Genomic DNA, 20,261 nt, shown 5'->3' with positions numbered 1-20,261 from the left:
ATTGTCCCATGAATCATGACTTATTCACCTCACCAATGTACAATACCATAACAAATCACTCTATCATCATAGATTCATAGAATATAAACTCAACAAAAATCCAAAAGCCAATTATAAGAGAAAATCATTTTGGTCCTTCCCAATAGAGGGATATAAACAAAAATTCGACCAATCACCACAAGTGTTCTAGCAATTTTGAAATATGAGATTTTTAGAATTTCCAAGAAAAGACAAGGCATTCCAATTATCCCCCAGGCCCCCATCAAACTCTTAGACAATGTCTCATCTAATTAGTGGCATGCATGTGTGGATTAGTGAGATCCCCAATCCATATCTATATCTTGCAAAACCACAACCACAGCCAAGAAAATGAGCTTGGAAAAATCAACACGGAAAGAAGACCTTATTGAGCTTGACTCTAGTCTCACTTCATGAAATGGCTTGAGAGGGGTAGAATAAGTAGGAGCCTTTAGTGCAGGTGAAATATCACTACTTTTAACATTATTTTTACTTACTCTATCGGTTCGTAAAAGAATCCAATATACAAAAGGCCATTTGGCTACCATGAAAACAGGAACCAAGATAACCAGCCCCTCATCCAAGATAATCAGCCATGCATATGAGGGGGCAAGCAGCCCACCAAATACTGAACTAATTAGATCTTTAAATTGTTTGGTGTCTACATGTAGAATTGTGTAAAATTACAGTCAAAGAAAGCCTTGAAGTATTTGAGATAAAGAATATCACTTCAGTGTAGTAAAGGGGGGAATTTCCCATATAAGACAATTACAGAAGACAAAACCGGTGTAACTAGCCAGCCACCCTATAAAGATTGCAAGGGGCCAGATTGTCTCAGAAGAAAGTAAGGGCAACATATTTAAAGAGGATTTCCTATGGCTCTTAAGAATACCAATCACCAAAAGTGACAACCCATAGGATTCTGGAGTTGCAGACCAACCCTGAATCCCAATAGGCTGCTTTGTCTTGATAACCAAACAGATCCTTGAATAGGCAAGCAGAATCTATTCTTCTTGGCAACCAACAACTTGACGGCAGCACAAAGAAGACCTGTCACCTGCAAATTTAATATGTGCTACATTACACCCAGCAGCACCAGCATCTTTTGCCTAACTTCCTGCAGCTGCACTTAGTGGCCCAGTTCTGTTCATCAAGTCATTTATGCAAATATATGAAGTTCAATTAGTATTCTGAAACAACAGAATAGGAATACAAAAGCTCAACCTCAGCATGGAACTCACCGGCCTCGTCCAAACAAAATAAGGATGTTTAGACAGTCTGAAGCTGTAGAGAAGCGTACTCATTGATCTCTTGACTTCTGTGCAAAAGCACCAGCATACATTCAGCCAACTCTCAAAAAAAATCAGCACCCTTCTTTATCTTTCCTGGGCAAATGATTAATCACATCTGGAAATTTCCTGCCCCAACAGTTGACACCCTCACCATTGATTCTTATCAGGATATGATTCCTTGAGGTGATTTCAATGGCAGGGGCATTCAATTCCTTGAAACTCTACTCAAGCATCCACTCTTTCAGTACAGCAGACTTTCTGCATTAACTACAGAAAGCATGTCAGCCCTGATGGCAAAAGTTTGAAGATGCCGTCATCTTTAAGAATGTGGGAACCTCAAAGTTTTTCAGGATGTTGTCATATCAGGTGCATGATTCTCAGCCATTGAAAGGCCACCTTGACATAAAGAAGTATCTAAGTTTGAAATATGCAGTACCAGAAATGAAACCATATTTCTGCACTTCCAGGCACTTGAATCACCGAAAAACATGAAGTTAGCTATGCAGCAGCCTCAATAGTCAAAAGAACAACTCGAGGTGATAACAGAACTTGGATTTCGTGAGTCCTGCTGTATCGTCCCCTCTTCAGAACTGCTGCTTGCTTGTTGTTTCTGAATAGGAAAGCTAGTTTGCAATCCTATTCCATCCTGCATCTGTGATACTTCTGCAGGAGACAAAATCCTTATAGAACGCACATTGTTGACAAAGACTCTGAAATAAAAACATACAGGATCAGGAGGAATGATCTCATGAGAATGTAAAGTACATCACAGCAAAGCCTGGATATAATGCTAAAACCAAAAGCAAACAAGAACTTACTCCCAAGGATCATCACCAAGGAGTAATAAATCATCTTCTTTATCTACAAATATAAGCTGCCAGCCAGATCTTGGATCTTCCAGTTGACCTTCCAAACCAAATAGGTTCGCTAGTTCACAACGAAGCTCATCATAGTTATGAAACCGTGTGACATCCAATGAACGACCAACAGACCCATACTTATAAACCTGCACAAAAAGTCCAATGCAATCAATTCTCATCCATTAGCACACCATTCTTTACATCATTGAATCATAAAGCTACCTACTTTTGTGTAGGTCCGCATTGGAGGATTGACTTGTGTGTAGGCTTGAACCTGCTGAAGAAAGTGATCATCATCTAAACCTCCTCCATTGAACAAGTCAGAACTCAAGGAAAAATCCATTCCCATAACAGAAGTTTGCCCCTGCATCAAAGGGCTTAAATATTGGTTATGCAACTCATCTTTGTTCCAATTGTGAATTCTATTATTGCCAGCTGAGAATGAGGATGGCACAGCTGTTGTCGAACACTCATTATTCAGTCCAAACAGCATTTGCCCATGAATATCAGAATAAAAATCTTCTTGCTCTTGAGAGCAATCCCTTGAACTAAGTGAAGTTGAAGACAATGCTGGAGCAGGAAAATTAGGAACCATTACTGATTCTATTTGAGATACAGCACCAGCATTTCTAACAGGCCCTGCAATATCAGTGAATCCTGGTTGCAATGGATTTGTTAACAGACTTACGGCAGGAAGCCAAGCTGTTGAAATATTACCATTTAGGTGAGGCTCAATTTCTGAGGTCAACACAGGAGGGTATAGTACAGATTGTACTGTCGGCATCACACTGTGGTTTGCATCAGTTGTAATATTCCCAACTACAGGTTGCAAAGAGAATGTGTTAGGGAGAGGACTCGATGAATTAACCATCAAATTAGAGTCTGAGAAGATGGATTGAGGAGTTGATGCCGGCAATGCAAGTGCATTATGAGATGCAGCTGATGAGTTCAGTGCTATGCTAGACTCTGATAATGCTGATTGAGGTGTAGATGCACTACTACTTAGTGTTGCCTGAGGTTGGGACGTTATTAGGGGACTGCTGCTAGTAATGCTATTGGAAAATGAAGACGAGTGGGGATGTGACTGTTCATGAGTTAGTTGCTGCTGCAGAACAGGGTAATACAGCTGTTGAAAGGCTTGCTGTTGTTGAGTTTGTTGTACTGTAGGGCTAGGTATTTGTAGCTTCTGCTGAAGAACCCCACTCTGTTTGGGCTGCTGAATAGCTGGTTGAAAAACCGGTGGCTGGTGAATTTGCGGCTGCTGTTGTGCTTGTTCATGAATAACAGGCTGTTGTGCTTGCTGTGTTTGCTGGAGAGGTGCTTGTACTTGATGCTGAACAGAAACACTATGCTTATGCTGCGGGGTAGAAAAGGCTGGAGGATGAACAGCTGGGACTCGAGTCTGTGAGAGTGATTGTAGTGGTTGCTGAACCAGCTGCTGCTTTTGCACCAGTGGCTGCTGAGATTGCTGCTGCACTGAGTGCTGCAGCTGTTGCTGGACTGGCCGCTGCTGCCCAGTCTGCTGCTGACATTGCTGCCTCGGCTGCTGCTGCCATTGCTGCTGCATTGGCTGCTGCTGACATTGTTGCTGAGCTGGCTGCTGCTGTTGCTGTTGATGTGCAGCCTGCTGTGCCAGCTGCTGCCGATGGTGTTGCTGTGCAGTCTGCTCTGCTGCCTCCCGATGATGCAAGCGCTGCTGCTGCTGCTGATTCTGCAACAGCAGCTGCTGCTGCTGCTGATGATGATGATGATGATGATTCTGCTGCAACTGCTGCTGCTGCTGATTCTGCTGGAGTTGCTGATTCTGTGGCAACTGCTGATGTTGATGCTCCAATTTCTGCTGATACTGCAGCTGCTGCTGCTGTGGGACAACAAGTACCTGTGATTGCTGTTGAGGTTGTGTGATTGGTTTGTAGAGCGACTGATCAGCCTGCATAGAATGCTGTTGGAATTGTAGCTGCCTAATAGGGTTAATTCCATGTGTTGCTGTAGCCCCTGATGCATCATAACTATCAGACCCACTTGTTGCAGAAGACTTCCAATGCATGGAGTCTACCAAAGAATTTACTTCTGTTACAGGCGCAGCTAAACTTTGGAACATACTGTTACCAGATTGAAATTGTGTCCACAGTGATGAATTTTTGAAGCTCTCAAAGTCCACCTCTGTCAAGTATATGATCATATCACACATTCAAAATCACAATTGTGCTGAGTAAAAAATATTGAAAAAGATAGTACAATATGCAACTTGAAACAGCATAGACAATATTAAAGCTTTGGTGACATAATCATAGTAACTTATCTTAACATGCATAAGGCTGCGTGTCACTTGGATCCAAAAAGTCTCAAATATTTTGGGCCATTATAAACTGTTAGTTTCCTCTTTGCTGCTAGTTGCATTTAGTTTGAGAGCTTATTTACCTTTAGATGATGTCATATTTTCTAGCTGAATTTAACATAAGATCCTAAATCATGTAACAAAATAGTGAAAATAACTTTTTCATTAGTGTTTACTTTGCAGCCCAAAGTCCCCCCAACCCCCGCGGTCCCCAAAACCTTTTCTAGCAGCCCATTGCTCAATGTGACATGATACTTTCGTACTTCTGGGGCTGACTTGGAATTACTCAGTCCAACCATTTTTAGACAGTTCAGCATAAATGTCATCTGCACTCATAAAATTAGAGTGTTAGACACTTGTTCATCAACACTCAACTCTCAGCAATTGGCACTTTCGGTCCTCTAAAATCTCTCTTCGTTTTGTGTGTGTGTGGGGGAGCAGAGGGTTTGTGTTCAGCAACTCCTGCCACATGCAGCACATTACAACCTCCCACTTCTTTAGTGTTTAGACAAGGAGTTGACTGTCTACTCACATCCAGGATCCACCCAGAAGGATCCAGAGTGATTCGCTTTCCAGGTGTTGGATGCCCTAATAGGGCCCATTAGGCCTGCATAAATGCCAATACAGAATATGACCATGTCTACTTCAAGAAGAATCAGTCCAACAGGGAGTAGGAGAGTCCCTAAGACCCCTCTTTAATGACTCTCACAGTCCTTCCACGAGTTTGCTAGAATTCCACATTCCATTCCCTTGCGAAGTGTGACAACATGCTCTACTGTGTTGTTCATAGCATACCATTAATTCAGTTACTTCAGCAATTGGCACTTGTCCTACCACTCCATGTCAATTTATGGTATCCCATATCTCACTAATGCAGAGTTCTTTTATTCATTCTCCATTTTCATTCAATTCCTTTGAGCATACATTTGTTTCCAAGAGTTCAATTGCAAGATCCTCAGGCCTGCATATTAGAATTGAACCATGATTGATTCTTTGATCCTTCTTGAGGATCTTCAAATATTTCCTAATGTGAAAATAGCAATGACTGGTTTGCAAGGTTTCAGTTTCAGTTTTTATCGGGATGGGATGATGAAGATTCACATGCATAATACTGCAGAAATTTCTGTAAAACATCACTACAATGATATAATTATTTGTACCTGGTGCAATTCTACTTTATGTGGTTAGTAATGAAGGCCCTTTTGCCAACTGATTCATTAAGCTAATAACAGACTGCCTGACCGCATCTTAAAAAAACCTCAGTTATCCATTATCAAACATTTCTCTTCTTTCAAACACCATAAGGAGTTGTCGGGGGCAAAAAAAAAAAGGACCAGTTCAAACTCAAAAGATGAGTTACAATCAATACCATTAGTCAAACAGGGACTGAAGGGTTGTGCCCATGGGTTCTTTAATTTCCAGCTGGATTGTGGAGGATATAAGAGAAAAGTTGTCAGTGGCTCTATCTCCCACAAGGATACCCGTTTTTGATGTTCACCAGCTGTTGATTCATCCCAACCTACCTGCAACCTCAACTAGCTGAATGAGCTGAACAATACAGACATACAATGTATGCTGAAAATGAAATCACTGTAAACATGCTCATTCACATAACGGCAGAAAGGTGTTTTACTTTTTCTAGAGCATAGCCAGATTGGGTGTTTTACAGTCAAACAAATTCAAATAAAAATTTTCATAAGCCTAAACAGGAATGCTCCCATGTTGGCTCTCAATTAAGGTATTCATTAAAAAATATCAGATTGGCCAATTAAATTGCTGCAGCTCAAGGATTTGCTGCTTAAATTGCTGCAGCTCAGTTATTTCCCTTGGAATAACGTTCAAACTTTGGTAGACCATACCAGGATATTTTCGGCATTTTTTGCTACAAGGAGACTTAATTTAGTATTCCCTTTTGGATCATGCAGAAAGGAGAGGGGATTGGGCAGAGAGATTACACCACAGCTACTCTGAACTAGGGAGAGGAAAAGCATACTGTTGTAGGAAAGCTACACTTTACCTTTTTCATTTTGGTTTGCTTCATGTCAAAGCTTTCAGACTATGCACACATGCAATGAAATCATCTTACCAAACTACAGTCTTGACTCTAGCGCACACAGGTGCAAGACAAAATGTTGTAAGTCAAGCATCAAGGCACAGGTGATCACCCTCATCTGAAAATGAACCAACACTTTGCACCTACACAGTTAGAGCCAATGCCTGCCCATGAAGCTCTCAGGAAAACTTTGTACTATAAATTGTCCCTCAATGTAGGCTACCAGATTCTGTGCCTGTTATCCTACTTATCTGCCCTCAAAGAAGATGAAAGTTGGCATGTCTACCTTGTCAAGCCACAGAAACCAGCTTTGGTATTCATATTGTGGTTGACCTAACAACACTAATAAAACAGAAAAGGCCAGGCTTCTATATTCTTTCCTACGATAAACAACTTAGCAGTCCATGTTTCAAAGATGAGAAAGAACTGTCTCCAAAATTAAGCTAGGCTAGGCATACACTAGCCATGGCATACACATAGGTGTATGCTAGTCATAGGCCTGTGCTTTCCCCCTTAGTCTATGTCATACCTAGCCTAACCTATGCCTACGCCTATGCTACACTATGCCTACATCTACACTTAGCCTACATCTATGCTTAAGCCTAGACCTACACTTATGCCTGGACCTACTTTGAAAAATAAACTGAATTAGCTCTCATACCATGAGACACAAGCATCAATACAAGTTTGTAAATGCTAAAGACATTCAGTCATAAAAATGTGCCGAACACCACCTTTATGGAGCGCCATTGAGAATTTGGCCATCGAACAGGATCCAGATCACTAATACCAGTGATTGTCCCCATATACCTGGCAGACAAGTTTTCAGAATGTATTGCACGTATGCACTTCAGTACATTTGGGTGCATGGAATTAGACAAAACATATAGAGACAAGATTGCAGTCAGATGTTAGACACCCTTACCTTCTCACACTTAAATCCTCTGTTTCAAACAGCATCCTAAACCGCATACCCACAGATACGCGTGTGTGATATACTGCTTTCTCATACTTGGAATAAGGGATCACAAACTCTGAAGGGCTTGCTCTGAAATCAAGATAGGCAATGTTACAGGCTCTTTACAAAAGAGTTGTATTCCACACCTCATCACTTAAGTTGCATTCTACCTGGGATTGTAAAAAACAGTGAATTTACTGTTGGTCGATGCAGCATGTGCTGCTGCTGCAAGAACTCCTATGTGCATGCTGTCACTTGATAGAACTGAGGAGGGCATAACAGTAGGCGGCCTGTTTGCTCGACGAATACCCAGAAGTAGCTGGCCTCTTTCATTCCTGTCACACATATTGACCTATGATTGCAGTTGTTCCCACTCACAAGCTCAAACTCTTACCAGCAGGTCTCAATTTCACAAGCACACTTCACATTGGAAAATACCGATTGCCCACCTGATGAAAAGAACAGCATCTCCAGCTATTAGTCGCTTGGCACTTACAAAAACACTCCAGCCTGTGGTAAGCAAATGACGCTTTGGCTGCCCTGTAGACAATAATCTCAATAAACTGACATGACAGTTTTACAGATACATAAACAACGCCCCATTTTTCAATTGTGTGTGCAAGTATCATAGAGATTTTTCTAACTGAAAAAGTAAGAACATCTTTTCACATTGAAACCATAGACTCCTTTCTGCAGCATGGATATGTCAAAAACCCTCCTGTTCACTTCTTTCAAAGTACTTAGGATTTCATTGTGCAACTACATGACAGCTGATGTAGGACAACAATTGAATGCTGGAAAACTACTTGTACGTGCATAGCAATTAGCAAATTCAATACAAATTAAGGCAGCATTAAAAGAGAGTTCCTTTTACCGTTGTCTCACATTTCTCAATCTAGTGTTCCCTTATTGGTCTGCTGAAACCTTTCACAAATAAAAACTCTCAGATCTTATAGACATGATACCTCTGTAAATGTGACGGAACTTCCATTCCGTCTCATGCAGATCCCTAGCTTTAAGTTCTTGAGCTGGTGGATGCTGTGAATAATCCTGCAGCCACAAGAAAGTAAATTTTAAGCTAAGCTTTGAAACAGAGAATACAATATCACCTTGGCTAGTTCTTAAGTAATTTCATGTGGTCACTCCTTTTTTAAACTTATCTGAACTAATTCTTGTATAGCATTCGTGGCATGACAAAAAAACAAGAATCAAATGCCATACAAGTAGAGGAAAAACTTTCTCAGCTGCCCGGCGTGGTATAGAAAAACCACCATGGGTACTTGTGTCACTGGCTGTCAATGTTTTGCAAAAAAATATGTTTGGCTGCTTGCTCTGCAAGCTAATATCTGGGACAAATACTGAATCTTTCTCTTGCTGCAGGCAGAAGAAAGATTAAATATGAAACTCCAGTAAGTATTTGTCAGGAGTCACAAAAAAACCCAGCTCGTAAAATTGAATGGTAAGAACCCAAATTCACAAGGCGTGGCATACCATATTAATAGGTTGTAATGTCAATTGGCAATATACTTCATCTGTTTCCATGTCAGCCTATCATCAAAACAGACAGATAAGTAACAGGCAAGGCCAAACACAAGCGTAACAAGTGCAAACAAGGGTCTACACATACATGCAGAATCAGATCATGAAGCCGGCAAACTAACTGAGGAGGGAGGTTGGGATAGTTTGGAATATGGGCATCTACCTCCCTTTGTGTGGAAGCTGCCACCTGCAGCAAATCAACACAGTTACAACCTTTCCAAGATAAGAGAGTGCCTTTTGAAGTGAAAGCAGATCTGAACATGCAGACAAGTTTGTAGAGGAAGGAAAGTTTTATGTAAAAGCTAGGTTTTAATGTGGGCTATCTCAATCTCTCCATGCTACTGATTAAAAGGCTCAAACTATGCAAGTGGAATCTCATCAAAGCTTGAATTCAAAAGTTTACTATCGACCTGATCCAAGGACTACGGTACATCCAAACAGACCCAAGACATATACAAACAAAATCAAAAGGCTATCTGGCTGCAATTCAAGATCCATTCTAAGTACGACATACTCTTCAGCTCATCTCTACCCTGATCCTCTCTGAGATACGAGAGTTCGAGGTGTTGTACTCACTCTTGCATAGTGTGTTGATAACATTTAGCATTTCATTCATTCTTCATTATCTCTTAGTTACTCATCACCTTTGAGTTCTACTGTTATCACCTTGTGTTTGTCATACACTTGTGTTTATCAATTGTGCTCAAGTATTTCTTTACAGTTACATCAGTGGCCACCCTATTTGATCCGACACTTGAACTAAGCAAAGATCTGGATGCTGCACTCCATGATGAGATCTTATTGATAGGTAGTTGGCAAGCTATTTTGGCTCACAAATACCTAACTTGACCTTGGGTATTGCACATCCATTCTTTCACAATATTTTATGCATCTCACTAGAGTAGTGTTTTGCATATCTTGAGATATCTCGATGGTAGTCACATGTGTGGTTTGCATTTCAATTCTAAATTGAGTTTGCAGGGATTCACAAATTCCAACTCAGCTAGAGATATCTTCTTCAGTGTTCATTATCTCTGAGTTACCCTAACCCTAACTATATTCTTTATCAATTTGTGCATTATTGTATGATTGCATTTGTCATCTGTAGACGAGTATTTCTTTAAGTGGTATCACAACTAGGTACTCACTGAAGAAACATAGGCTTTTGATTAGAGAGCTGGTCATCATAAGCACGTTCACAGAGGATAGATGACTTCAAACGCTTCCACACCGCTTCAATCTGTCAATAGATGACGTACTAGCAAGACAGTAGGGTTTGCGGGGAGGAACACGGAGTGAACTCGGCAAACATGGAGAAGAGAAGAGAAGAGAGAAGAAACTCTAATGAATGGAATGATGAAGTTCTAAATCATGGAGTGAATGTGATACAAGGGAACAAGGGCGCCGTAGCACAAGGAAGATGATGAAGACAGCCACAAACCATGAACCACAATGTCCTCCTGAAGGGGTGTGAGGGCAATGGAGAGGCTAGAGAGAAGAGGTGATAGACTGAATGAATCAGTCGTAAGGAATGAATGAGAGAGTGGCCTATAAATAGGCACAGTCAATTAAGGATGGCACCCCTTTTTGGGCTGCAAACCCTAAACGCAAACCGCAGAGACGCAAAAAACGCAAACTGCAGGTGAAGGATAAAGGGTTTCTCAATGCCCCTCTCAGGCCCAAAAAGGGGAAGAAAAGAAGAGTGAGGTGGAGATGGAATGCTACATGCTGAAGAATACTCATGCAACAAGTGCCACCTGGACAGTGTTCCTAGTGGGGAAATTGTTCACTTGCCCAAGGGCCCTCGTACAAAGATGATGAAAACATGCAATGCATAGGAGGAATGTTGGACTTTGTGAGGTGCTGAGAACCATAAGGAAATGCCCGTATTCGATCTCGGGAGTTGGCTCCATGCTGACCAAGTGACCAAGGCAAGAAGAAGAGGAGGAAGAAGATGTAGAGGATCCCTAAGATCCCAGATTTCAACTTGAAAGGTAACCTGCAGTAAAGAACAATAGACATAGTGAACTGGAGAACCTGAAACTCAACCTCCGAAGAGAACCCACTAGCTTTGTGCATCCATGCAGGAAGGAATACGAAGGCCTCGTCACCAAGTTGCTGCTAAACCTCCAAGGCCCCAATCTAGGTAGATCCTTGAGATCCTGGGCATCAATCGGTGAGATGACCGCTGGAAGGAAGCCACCCCATCCAAGGGTAGAAGAAGGTAAAAGGCCCCTGCCAGGGTGTGTGAAGGATTGAGCAGGGGGTGGGGACCCCATTTGAAACTGGAGGAATAGGAGCCCCCTCTGAAGTCGCAGTAAATGTAGATGCCCCCTCGGAGGGCAAAGAAAGATCATCCCCCTCTGAGGTAGATAGGGAAACCAAAAACTCATGGATCACCGACTCTAAAATGTCTGAGGATGAAGGAAGTGCTACCAGTCGTGACAAAGAAGGTGTCTCGGGTGGTGAAGAATTCCCAGAGGTGGCCTCTCGAACCTGAGTAGGAGAGGGTGAAGGGTAGAGCTCAGACCGAGCAATGAGTGGGCAACAATCGATGCTTCTTAATGGAGTGGACCGGGAAGCTCAAGAAGAGGAAGGAGTCGAGTAGCCACTATCTCTCAAAGGAGCGGACTGACAAGTAGATGGTATCAAACAATCACTGTCTCTCGATGGAGCGAATTGCAGAATGGCGGCCATGGTAGCCATTGTACTCGAAAATGGGTGGGAGAAGACTGTCGCTAGCATTGCAACGATCTCGAAGAGGTCGTAGCACCAATCAATCCTCCATGTGCTTGAAAGGACTTAGTGCACATCAAATGCATCTTATTGCCTTGAGCATAATACTCTGATAGTCGATGCAGAACGATCTCTATGGCCCAGAAAGGAGAGGTGCCACAAGGAGTGCCTAGTGAAAGACGTATATACTTCGGGGGGTAGCGAGCAAAGGTCAAAGTCGGCAAGCATCAGTGGTGTGTCCAGTGATGCCACAGTAGAAGCACCCAATAGTCTGGTCATCTGTTGGTAAAGAAGCCATGGGTACCAGTGTGCCTTGTTGAAGAAGGAAGAGATGAAAGAGGTCAGCCACGAACCACGAACTGCAATGTCCACCTCGAGGGGTGTGAGGTTAGTGTGAAGCACGAACCGCAATGTCCGCCACAAGGGGTGGTAGGGCAATGGAAGGGCTGAAATTGAGCTACTAGTGGGAGGATGCTACTAGCAGTAAGAGGTTGCAACCAGTAGAAAAACGCAAGTGAGGAGAGAGAAATACTAAAAACGCAAGAAAAACCAGTAGTAGCAATCAGCATGCTAAAATCAACTCCGAACAATGTGTGATAGGCTGGAAACAAGCGCCAGACTATTGTAGACGGTAATGGCCAGCTTGGACCACAATGTCCTCTGCGTCCAAGGTGTGGGCAGCAAGTTGAAATACCTGAAATCTGCAAAAACGATATTGTTTTCTGAATGGAGAGTGATTAGTAACAATCGCTCTGCTGTAAACAACTGCAAACTACGGGTGGAAAGCTGGAAACATGCGCCAAACTGTAGATGACAACAAGGGACAACTGAGACTGCAATGTCCTCCATGAAAGGGGTTGATGGCAGAAAGCTGGAAACACCTAAAACCTGCAAAAACGAGATTTTGATGCAACGGAAGAAGAAGAGAAGTGGATACTGAACCCACCACCAGTCTTTGCCATCACTAAAGTGGAGGATCTTTGCCATTGTTTGAGCAGATCCAACTTTGATACCATGTCAAAAGATGACGTGCCAAACGCAAGCTGCAAATGACATGGCAGGCAGTACGACAACAGGTTTGTGCAGGAACAACAGTCACTGGCTAGGATCAGCCCCAAACTACGAGAAGAGGGCTGGAAATCAAGCGCCAACTATTGTAGACAACAATGGACAGCTTCGGCCGAGATGTCCTCCACAAACGGGGTGTGGGCAGCAAGTTAAAAACACCTAAAACCTGCAAAAACGAGATTTTGATACAGCGGAAGAAAAAGAGAAGTGGATGCCGAACCCGCCATCGGTCTTTTGCCATCACTGGAGTGGAGGATCTTTGCCACTGTTTGAGTGGATCCACCAGCTCTGTTACCATGTCAAAAGATGACGTACTAACGAGACAGTAGGGTTTGCGGGGAGGAACACGGAGTGAACTCGGCAAACATGGAAAAGAGAAGAGAAGAGAGAAGAAACTCTGATGAATGGAATGATGAAGTTCTAAATCATGGAGTGAATGTGATACAAGGGAACAAGGGTGCCATAGCACAAGGAAGATGATGAAGACAACCACGAACCATGAACCACAATGTCCTCCTCAAGGGGTGTGAGGGCAGTGGAGAGGCTGGGGAGAAGAGGTGACGAACTAAATGATTCGATCGTAAGGAATGAATGAGAGAGTGGCCTATAAATAGGCACAGCCAGTCTAGGATGGCACCCCTTTTTGGGACTGCAAACCCTAAACGCAAACCGCAAAAACGCAAAAATGCAATCTGCAAGTGAAGGGTGAAGGGTGAAGGATTTCTCAGTGGACCCCACAACTTGCTCCACAAGCATCCAATACAAGAGGAGAGATGTCCGCCTACCATGGAGTTCATAGACCACATGAGATTACACGAGCCGAGTATGATCTTATCCTTATGCATCAAGCTCAACAACTATTGGAAGGTAAACCTTTGTAATCCCCTTTAGATTTGGTGAACAGATCTACTAATTTTGCAATAAATACAAACACTCCACATGGGGCAGCTCATTCCATTAGAGAAACCAACACAGAGTACAAGCCTTTATTCTCTACCCCTCCATTCAATCCAATGTTGGATATGTCTATTTATACTTGAGGAAGAGGAAATTGTTCGATCAATCCACAATAGGATAGGTCCCAAAGAGAACCAACATCTTTATGTGAATACAAAAAGAGGTGCTTAATAAGAAAAAAATCTACCCATCTATAAGTTTTCATTCTCCTACTTTGCCTTCGGTTTTGCTTCTCAACGACAATTTGAAGTAGGTGAAACGTCTCATCCTTCTTTTCTATCTTTATCCACATTTCAATTCCAAAGATTGGAATTCAAAAAATCAATTTAATAAGTTCACATACACATCATCATTAGCTCAATTAAATTCCCCACCCATCCCACACATTTCTTCCGTTGCACTACTATTCACACCATTCACCTTTCCTATGCATATACCACCAATGACATCTCACATCATGTCAAGGGATTCTTTAAACATAAGACACCTTTTAGGACCTTCCCTTTTGTATGTGTGTGACAAAGAGAGAGAGAGAGGATGAACAAGAAATAGGAATAACAAATGGTGCAAGCAAATGACAAGTTTATTCCTTTCACAATGTTGCTTCATAGCAACTTTGCACGATAAGTTGCCATGAAAGCACCTACTATTCCTTGCTAGGAAAGATAGGGAAAGGGAAATACCGTGTGTGAGAAAGATGTGCTTGAATAAATTCGTACCATAGTTCACCCAAATGGCTTTACCCAATGAGTTAATTGGTTATGCTCCAGTGCCTCGGCCTACAATTGGGCAGAGCTCCTAATGTCCTCATCTAACTCAAACTAAGACTCGCATACAAGAGATGACCACACAAGACACACAACTGCTAACAGCCCCTCTCAAATCTTAGATGTGGCGGAAGGCCAAAGGAGATGCGGATCCGAGAGTGCCAATGCCAATGAAGTCCATTGTTGAAGAAAGTCAACCAAGGAGCAAGGACCCCTCACCATAGAAAAATTAATCAAACTGAAGGCCACCAAACGCCAATGAAAACAAAGAAGCCTCAAATAGATCACTCCTTAAAACTTGGGCTGGGTGAGGCAAGCCTCTCACCTAACTATGAGGTGATAGTGAGAAACTATCAAAGGCAACATAAGTTGCAAAAAAACTATAAGGACCAAGGGCCAAGCGGTAGGGGATGGTGGCTCGAGGACGACAAAAAGAGGTTGTTGCATAAAGGAAAGGCTCAAAGTAGACTAGAAGTCCTAAAGAAACTCATCATGATCTTGGGAAGCCCCTCTGAAACACAAAGGACCAAGAAATCCACAACCATGTTGTTGAGCTAAGAAATGCATTCCACGTTGATTAGCCACTTAAACAGCCCCAAAACAAGCTTAATTTACTGAAAACCCTAAAACAGGAAGCGGTTCGAGAGAGTTCAGTGAAACCCCAATTTGGGAGGGTCCATCCTCATCTATAAATAGATAGGCTGCCCCCATTCAGTCCTATCTCTTCCATGCAGGTTTCTCACCCTTGTGTGCAAATCACAGCCATTAGTCTCCCACCACGTGGCAGCATAACCTTCGCGACTGCTCCCATCACCTCATTCTATTACAATGTTTTACTACGGTGCTCTATTGCTATGTTTTACTGCCACGTTTACTACGGCGTTCTACTGCTACATTCTACTACGGCACTTTACTGCTACGTTTTACTGTGGCATTCTACTGCTGCGTTTTGTTGCTTTGTCCACATCATCAAGCATCATCCTCTACAGCCACTTCAGTCTCCTCGCACTTTGGTGATCAGCATTTTAGTCTCCTTGCACTTTGGTGATCAACATTTCGTGTTTCTCTCACTCTATCACTCCGATTGGTGATCAAAGCACTTGGGATCTGTCTCCGGTGAATGTCACTTTCCGACACACTACTCTCCCCTTGGGCATACCTTATACTCTTACATTCATTTACACCATTCATTCACTTCAGAGTTGTGTTCTTTCTGTCCCTTCTTTTGTTTGTGTTTGAGTTTTTGTATTTGAGTTTTGAGTTTTGTATTTAGGGTTTGAGTTTTGCTTTCTGTGTCTGTCTTTGTCTCATTGTGCTTCTATCATGGCCGTACACTGTGTTTCCTCAGTGCAAACCCTAGCAATGCCTCCATACTCTTCTTCACGTCGTATCAGAGCTGGTGCTCTTATAAAGAGTATCTTGTGGATATTGTGGAGTGCTAGTCTTTGCACGAGGCACACAATATGAATCGTAACCGAATCATAATGTCACAGACACCTTCTCGTAACCCCATGATGCCTTATCAAGCTTCTCCATCACTGGAGGCCCTACGGAGACATTATGGACTCAACGGGGAAGACGACACTTTATATTCACCCTCACCATCACCCTCTATGTTTACTGCAACCAGCCTTCCTTCCATGGATGGATGGTAAATCCCTGATTACGACTTAATTACGACAGCAAACCATAAATGCAAATCTGAAATTACAAATTTACTTACTGATCTTGGACAATGCACACCCGATTGGCCCCAAAATTGGCGCCCCTTTTGGTATTTCTTTAGCTTTACTGAAGAAGAAGTTGATTTACAATGGGATTCTCCTGATCCTCTTCGCAATCCAAACTCCCCTTGCTGTCCAAAGTGACCAAGAAGTCTTCAATCTGATTTGCCCCTAGATTCGGGGACTTAATTGGCCTTCATCCACTTCATAGACGATGGAAATGCCCCAAATTCAATGGCTGGCTAGTCCTCCACCTGAATTTAGCTAAAATTCACCTTCAGCACTGAAAAATCCAAGTCTTTGGAGCAAGTCTGTGAAATGGCTGGGAGATGAGACAGAAAGCCATAGAGAGAGAAAATTCACAGTTTTGTCACAAAGGATGATTGAAAATCAGTCAAATGCAGCTGCTGCCCTACCACAACAGCATTAAATGCTGTCGCCTACAGCTGAGACATCCAAATCAACTGTCACCTTGTACCTAAATGCAATCGCCCAACAGTGGAGGGTCCATAATGCAATCGCCTTCTCAAAACTCACTCGTGGTTGGCTCCAATGGCTGAAAATAGGTTGGCCATGGCTGCTCACAGCTCTCCCACATTTGTTACAGCAAGAATGATCTCATTTTTCCTCTTCTTCAACCTTTTACCAACCTGTATGGACAATCTTGCCAAGTGGCAACCTTCCCAAATGGTTTTTCCGACATTAATCATCATTAAATACTACTTTTCAGCCTTTAATTATTGAAAATTAATGTAATAATTATTTCAGTGCATCTAACTAACCAATAACTAAATTGGCTAGGCATCTTCCACTTCGGAGTCTCTCTATGCCATCTTTGACCATTAGATCAATGTTAGGTACCATTAAACACTATATCTCTAGTGTTACCACAACTGACACTTATAGCCAAATGAATGACCTAGGCCAACAATTGACACTAGATACCACCAAATACTTGTGCAACATAACTTAGAGCAACTTTTGCCTTTGATATCCCGTGATTTTTTTGTGTCCCAGGATCATAAATTTACTCTAACCCCAGTTGTATCTCACATGTGCAACATTTACTTAATCATGTGATTAAAAATTAATCCACGTGTTAAGTGAGGTTTCAAAAATACATGTCCTCATGACAGCCCTCCCCCTTGAAATCCTTGCAATCGTCCTCGATTGCACTGCTAAATGCATCAAAAGCAAAGTACTACACTGGAATTTCTTCAGGGCATCATAGTCAACACAACATTGCGCATTGTTCTTAAACCATTCCATATGCCCAACATATGCTGAAAATTACCAACCAACATAACATATCATAAGACTCACAAAGAATCTCAAAAAACATTGCCAGATTTTCATGTAACATGTCCATTTCTCATGGGCTTAACTCATCTGGCAAAACCAAACCATAGTATAGAGAAAACCAAGTATAAACCATGGTTGAAACATCAATGGCATCATAAGACATGTTGTTGTCCACAAAACCAGCTGAATACCAATGAATATTAATGATCATACACTAAAAACCAACATTCGATGATCAGCCCCTAATGATCATTAATTGATGCTACACCAAGCATGACCAATGCCATATCAAGCATAACTGACTACACACCGAGCATAATGGATGCGAATGTACAATTCCAAAGCTGCAGTGAAAACCATACCGATCTGCATACCAAACATAGTGACTAGTACACTAAATAGTGATCTCTTAGCAAACATATTGTTCAACTACAGTACCTTGAATGTATGTTGAATACATTCGAGATCCACTACTTCTAGAGCTGCCCATTACTAAGGAGCGAAGGTGCTAGCTCCCTCACAAGCATTAGGTAATACTCTGAACCTTTACTCTGCTGAACCTGATTGAATCCGAACTAAGTCAGCTCTAACTAGAAAGCATCAAGGTAAAGCTGCAACATCTGAGGATGGTCTGCCCAATCATCCTTCTCCATCCATTTGGCATCCATTGGTGAATAATTCGAAAACTTCACCAAGTACCTTCTGGAACCCTTATCCCTGAAAAGGGCTAAGCAAGCTCACATGAACGGCATTGTATATCCGCCAGTGTGGAGGCAATTTCAGCCTATAGCATGCATCACTAATCCTCTCCAACACTCATTTCCATTATCACTTTTATCCCTAGTGAAAACTAAGCTGAAAGATGATTTTTCATTACTTTGGAAATAGCAGAAGCAAATACAACAAGGACTTATTCCCCTTTCAATTTTACATCCAAACTATGAACTTTGCCTCTATGGAAGAGGGTCACAATCTTATCATGAGTATCAATCATTGCATGCACACGATGACACCAAAGGCATACCAAGCAAGACATCACATCCTTCCAATGGAGCAATAAAAAACTCTTTGCTTTTCACATAACTTTGAATGTGCAAACGAAACTTTACAATGATAGGAGTGACCAGCTCTACATGTCCCTTGCATGCCATACCAATCTCACCCATGGGTCCCATCTCATCCTCTCTGATGCCTAAATGGGCTGCCATATCAAGAGAGATGAAATTTGTCCGTGCCCCTGGATCAAGAAAAATCAATGCATGCTGATCTCTAATTTTGCCTCATGTCCTGCAAAGTTCAGTACTATCTTGATTAGGTTGATCTGCCACTACATCAAGCACTAAACTAGTAATGGTTTTGCCTTTATTTCCCTTATTATCATCCTTTTCAGCTTGCTGTTTATTAGGACAATTGCATGCCATATGCCCTTCCTATTCACAAATATAGCATTTATTTGCAGCCATCAGCTCCTTACGTCATGCATCACTTTTCCCACTCTTTCTCTGCAATCTGTTCCTCCTTCCAGCCCTATTTTCAAATTTGCCATGATTTTCAGCTTTATTTTCAAATATACCCTTTTTCTCAATCTTTGCCACTTTGACATGTGACTTGGCATCATCATCGTGGAATCCTACATCCTTTCCATGCAGCAATATGTCGGCTGTAGTAGCAGTTTCTAGAAGTTGCGACATGCTGGAAACAGTGGACTTAATGCAAAAAATCTTAAATACCCTTTGGCAAACCACAAATATACTTCTCCACCTCCTCATGGAGGGGTACTGTGCGATAAGAAGTAACTAGCAGTAATGAATCCCAAAACTTCTTATTATACTAATCAAAGTTCTTGCAATCTTTGGAATTCAACTGATTCCAAGCTATTATAATGTCTACTTCAAAGGTACTTGTCAACCAATTTGAAGCAAACATTTGCTTGAACTGGACCCGAGTGTTAGGTGACTTCCCTTAAATAAGAAGTGTACACCGCCACTGCAATGCATTTCCCTTCAAAAATGTGGTTGCCTTGCTTATCTTAGATGCCTCTGTAAAGTTGCCTCCAAAATAGGCTGCATCAAACTGTTGAATAAAAACAAGTGCTTTCAGCCGATCTTGTGCACCATTGAAAGGCTCAAACTTCACGCTTTTGCCACCTTCATTAGTCCTTCGGAGGACCTATGGGAGTCAAGTTATCATAAATGAGCTGCTGCAAAAAGAGTGCAATGGCTGCATTTGCATAAAAACCAGTACTATCTCAAGCACCTACATGACCAGCACCAAATCCTCGTGCTCCAACAGTCCCTAGGGGTGCCGATACATATCCATATGGCCCACTATGTGCCCCATCATGCTTAAGCTACCATACATGGGATTAAGCATTCCACTTACATTACCTGGATACCTTGGGTGTCGTGAGCCATGCATTGGCTGCTGCATACCATAGGGATTTGTGCCATACATTCCCATATGCAGTGCCTGTCCAACCATAGTATGAAAAATGGTACCACTACCAAAGTATCCATGATGTCCCATGCTTGCATGTGAATAATTGCCTTGCTGCCCATGTTCCCATGGATTGGCACTACCAAGTTGGCCATGCATTTGCACTTGTTGCCCCACGGATACCAACTATTTGTGCTCATCAGGCACTTTGGG

At 42.1% G+C, this 20,261-nt stretch overlaps 1 protein-coding gene across 2 annotated transcripts in view; it reads right to left on the bottom strand.

Moving 5' to 3' along the window:
* Positions 1-655: 655 nt before the first annotated feature.
* The window catches only part of LOC148040061 (auxin response factor 6-like), a 32,701-nt gene continuing 13,095 nt past the window's right edge, over positions 656-20,261 (bottom strand). Inside the window, exons 3-16 of one of the 2 annotated variants that reach the window (XM_087696557.1) lie at positions 9,147-9,245; positions 9,011-9,067; positions 8,741-8,893; positions 8,485-8,569; positions 7,969-8,059; positions 7,690-7,854; positions 7,487-7,609; positions 7,296-7,371; positions 5,878-6,031; positions 4,280-4,333; positions 2,397-4,165; positions 2,129-2,316; positions 1,260-2,020; positions 656-1,161 (exon numbers count right to left, since the gene is read on the bottom strand). In XM_087696557.1, the coding sequence (XP_087552683.1) occupies positions 1,822-2,020; positions 2,129-2,316; positions 2,397-4,165; positions 4,280-4,333; positions 5,878-6,031; positions 7,296-7,371; positions 7,487-7,609; positions 7,690-7,854; positions 7,969-8,059; positions 8,485-8,569; positions 8,741-8,893; positions 9,011-9,067; positions 9,147-9,245 (3,213 nt within the window). In that variant the 3' untranslated portion in view covers positions 656-1,161; positions 1,260-1,821. Of the gene's footprint in view, positions 1,162-1,259; positions 2,021-2,128; positions 2,317-2,396; positions 4,334-5,877; positions 6,032-7,295; positions 7,372-7,486; positions 7,610-7,689; positions 7,855-7,968; positions 8,060-8,484; positions 8,570-8,740; positions 8,894-9,010; positions 9,068-9,146; positions 9,246-20,261 lie in introns of both variants that reach the window. The other variant, XM_087696555.1, reaches the window with a different exon arrangement.

The sequence above is a fragment of the Lygodium microphyllum genome, chromosome 2 (genome assembly GCF_053477565.2).
Source record: "Lygodium microphyllum isolate KBCC chromosome 2, Lygodium_microphyllum_v1.1.10, whole genome shotgun sequence".
NCBI classification, from domain to species: Eukaryota; Viridiplantae; Streptophyta; class Polypodiopsida; order Schizaeales; family Lygodiaceae; genus Lygodium; species Lygodium microphyllum.
The sequence above is the reverse complement of the archived record's forward strand: the minus strand, read 5'-3'. Positions and strand labels throughout refer to the sequence as shown.